The 3,395-nt window shown below is 47.0% G+C and overlaps 1 protein-coding gene and 1 pseudogene across 1 annotated transcript; one reads left to right on the top strand and one right to left on the bottom strand.

Moving 5' to 3' along the window:
- Positions 1-345: 345 nt before the first annotated feature.
- On the bottom strand, positions 346-1,233 carry LOC147457654 (actin-85C-like). Its single transcript, XM_086513629.1, has 5 exons — positions 1,222-1,233; positions 1,003-1,072; positions 695-853; positions 500-554; positions 346-388 (listed from the first exon to the last, which is right to left on the bottom strand). Exons 1-5 carry the CDS (start codon positions 1,231-1,233, stop codon positions 346-348), a joined length of 339 nt encoding a protein of 112 aa, XP_086369755.1.
- Positions 1,234-1,889: 656 nt separating this feature from the next.
- Positions 1,890-3,116, top strand: LOC147457653 (uncharacterized; annotated as a pseudogene).
- The last annotated feature ends 279 nt before the right edge of the window (positions 3,117-3,395 follow it).

Here is a 3,395-nt window from a genome sequence, read left to right as displayed (position 1 = left end):
CAATTGCCCTCACATTCACAAAAAGGAGGATCTCTCTTGGCAAGGAAAAGCCGGCAATCCCACTCGGATCCCTAGCCAAATGCGGTAGTAGCAGTGGCACTTGTGGGTGTAGCCTCAAAACTTTTTTAACAAATGCTTGCAGGTATGCCAGGCTATTAAAATGGGATTCCTCCACTTTCTACCCCCATTGTACCAGTGCAATTATTTCCTCTTGAAACTTAACTAGCCAACTTTGATTTTGGGGCACACAATAGCTCTTCCATCGCCCACTCTATAGATACCATTGTGCCATATGTACTTCCAGTTAAAATTTTGTGCACAACTACGACATGGACATGGATTCCTTCAAACCAAGTCCAGCCGCAAGATTGCATGCGGAAGGGCATAGCTGCATGGATGGACATGCATTTACATAGATCATTGTGTGTATGTGTGTCTGTGTGTGTGTGTGTGTGTGTGTGGAGACATGCATTTCAGAAGAAAGTGTGTAGAGGCATACCCTTCATAGATGGGCACCGCGTGGGTCACCCCGTCTCCAAAGTCCAACACAATTCCTGGTTACTCATATAGAACATTCAGTAAATGGTAATGCCATATGCATTAGAAGCCACTGTAGCAATCTTATGTTTGAAATTAACATCTGATTCATGTTTGTATGCTAAAACCATGGAAGAAATTGGGAGAGAGGGATTACCTGTAGTATGTCCTCTCGCATAGAGCGAAAAGACTACCTGGATTGCAACATACATGGCCGGAACATAGAAAGTGTCGAACATGATTTGTGTCATCTTCTCACGGTTCACCTTTGGATTAAGGGGAGCTTCTGTGAGGAGGACAACGTGCTCCTCCGATGCTACGAAAGTGTGGTGCCACAATTTTTTCATATCATCCCAGTTTCTGACAATGCCATGGTAAATTGGGTACTTGAGTGTCAGAGTACCTCTCTTGGATTGTGCCTCATCCCCACATAAGCATCCTTTTGCCCCAAGCCGACCATTATACCAGCATGTCTTGGCCACCCCACAATGCTCGGAACCACTGCTCTTGGTGCATCATCCCCCACAAATCCATCCTGCACATGCACATGTCATCCACAACACTAATTTTTTTGAATCATGTTTTTCTAGACTACAAAGAGATGTTGGTCCATTGCATTCAGCGATCTGCAAAGTCGTGATTGATCTCTCCGTCCATCTGCATTTAGCGTCTAGTATTTTTGACCTCAGCGTCCATCTGCATTCAACGATTTGCAAAGTTGTTAGGACATTGATTTTCTTCTAGATGTGTTTGCATGAAAGCGCGCTTGCGTGGGCACACACGCAAGACACGACACCGCATGTGCCATATAAAATCCTGCATTCTTTGTATGAACTTGCAATGCTAGGCCTGTACTTGTATGAACCTGTGCATGTGTTTATAGGTGTTTGGGTGTTGATTGCAGCTTCTTGAACACGCGCGCTCCTCCTTGATGAACGATGTAGCTTCTTGAACGCCGTTATAGGAGCAATATCGCCAGCCTTTAGTCTGAAACCCCACGATGCAAATAGAGTAGGGGCACATGCTTGGCTCCCGTTCTTGCCTTTCTTTGGGCCCCTTGGCGGCTGTCCGGACGCGGAGCTTTGGAGAGTGCCGGACTTCTTACAGCTTGCTTGAGGAGATACAACTAGAGTGTAGGACACTACAGAGGAGGGCTAGCCATGAGAGAGGACATCCAGGACGCTCTCACAAAGGAGTGGCAGACTCCTTTTGAGCCCCAAGTCCCGAGATGGATGGGTACGTTGATGTAGTTGGAGATCCTGATTGCAGCTAGAGATTGCTCAAAGGATGGGGATTGCCTGTTCTTTGAGGTTAAGGCAGAGGGCATACTTCAACGGGTGGCAGAGTCCCCAATGGGGTCACAGTGTGCTTTTGAGAGGATCCAGGTAGTGGCTGCGATTGCTTGGAAGTGTTTGATTGATCCGGATCCTACAGACCTTGGAGGAGTGTGGAGGATTCGAGTTTACGACACCAAACCCTTAGTGTGGCTTCAGTGCGATCCAGGATAGTGGGTCTGGCATGACCCTTTTAAGGCAGATGTCTTAGGCACCCCCTTCTTTCAGTACAACTGCAACACGTCCATAGCACAAGATAGCTTCCAATCTCTCATAAATTTCACCTCACAGTATCCAAATGACATTGTGGTGAATATGTCCATCAATACATTCCCATCCTTTGGCACTTGGCACAACAAGGTGCTTTGCAGCGCGAATCCGGGGATATGCTCTGACCCTAGCGGCTTGAATACGGTGCTCACATCAAGGTTGCTCCCACAAAGAGTTTTGCAGGGGCAAGCAGCCCAGATAGGTCAAGCTTTTATGAAGATACTCTCTACTGGAGTGGGACAAATAGTAGGTCATTTGGTGGGTGGACAAGCAGTTACTGCTGGACAAGATAGGCTCAACTTGCTCAACAAACTTGGTCAGAGTGTGGATGACATGCATGGCCCGGACACGCGTGGACAAGCCACATCTACCATTGTGGCCGGGAAAGATGGGCCCCACACCCATGTTTTGTCCGGTGAACAAGCACTCTTGGGTGACAATGTGGAAGGACAAGACAACAAAGATGTCTTGCCCGGCCACCACAACAATGTGGCCGGACAAGAGGATGTCTCGTCTGGCCAATACGGCGAAAAAATGGCCAGACAAGACATGCTCTGGCGGCTTGGCCGATCTCCAGGTTTTGCCAAGGATGTTCTCCGGCACTATGCAAGTCTAAGTGGGGCAACTGATGCACAGAATGGGACAAACAGTGTGAACCCGGCATTTTGAGCAGCCCTGTGGCATGTGGTGCTAGTGAACTCGTGGGGTGAGGGAGAGAGCATAGTGGACACCCAGACTCTCACTCAAATGAATGGGCTGCTAAGGGATTTGAGTCCAGGATCTGGATGCTACTTGAATGAGGTTGATGTGAATGAGCCCAACTGGCAAGATGCTTTCTATGGGCAGCATTATAATAGATTGAAGGCAATCAAAGAAAGACTGGATTCAGAGGGCCTGTTCACATGCACCAACTGTGTTGGTAGCGAACTCTGGACCATCGACGCCCAAGTCCTTTGCCACCGCCCAACGATGTGAACCCATAAAGATGAATCAAGATAGGAGGGAGAATCACTACTTCCTTGTCTATCAATTCATTGTGAACATCACTTTGTCTCTTCCAACTTCCAAATGCAATTCACCATAGACTTACATGTTAATCTGATTAAATGTGTGTTTCTATCAGCTCTCAGATCGTGTCTTAGAGTCTAAACATTCAATAAGCTGCTATTGCAATCCGATGTTGCCATAGAAAATGTTACATAAACTCTGAGCTTCATTTGTTATCACCTTCTAGATCTTATCAAGCAATTTACT

The sequence above is a fragment of the Adiantum capillus-veneris genome, chromosome 5, assembly GCF_014529385.1.
Source record: "Adiantum capillus-veneris isolate H3 chromosome 5, ASM1452938v2, whole genome shotgun sequence".
Taxonomy (NCBI): domain Eukaryota; kingdom Viridiplantae; phylum Streptophyta; class Polypodiopsida; order Polypodiales; family Pteridaceae; genus Adiantum; species Adiantum capillus-veneris.
Note: the sequence above shows the minus strand (reverse complement) of the source record. Positions and strands in the feature narration are given on the sequence as shown.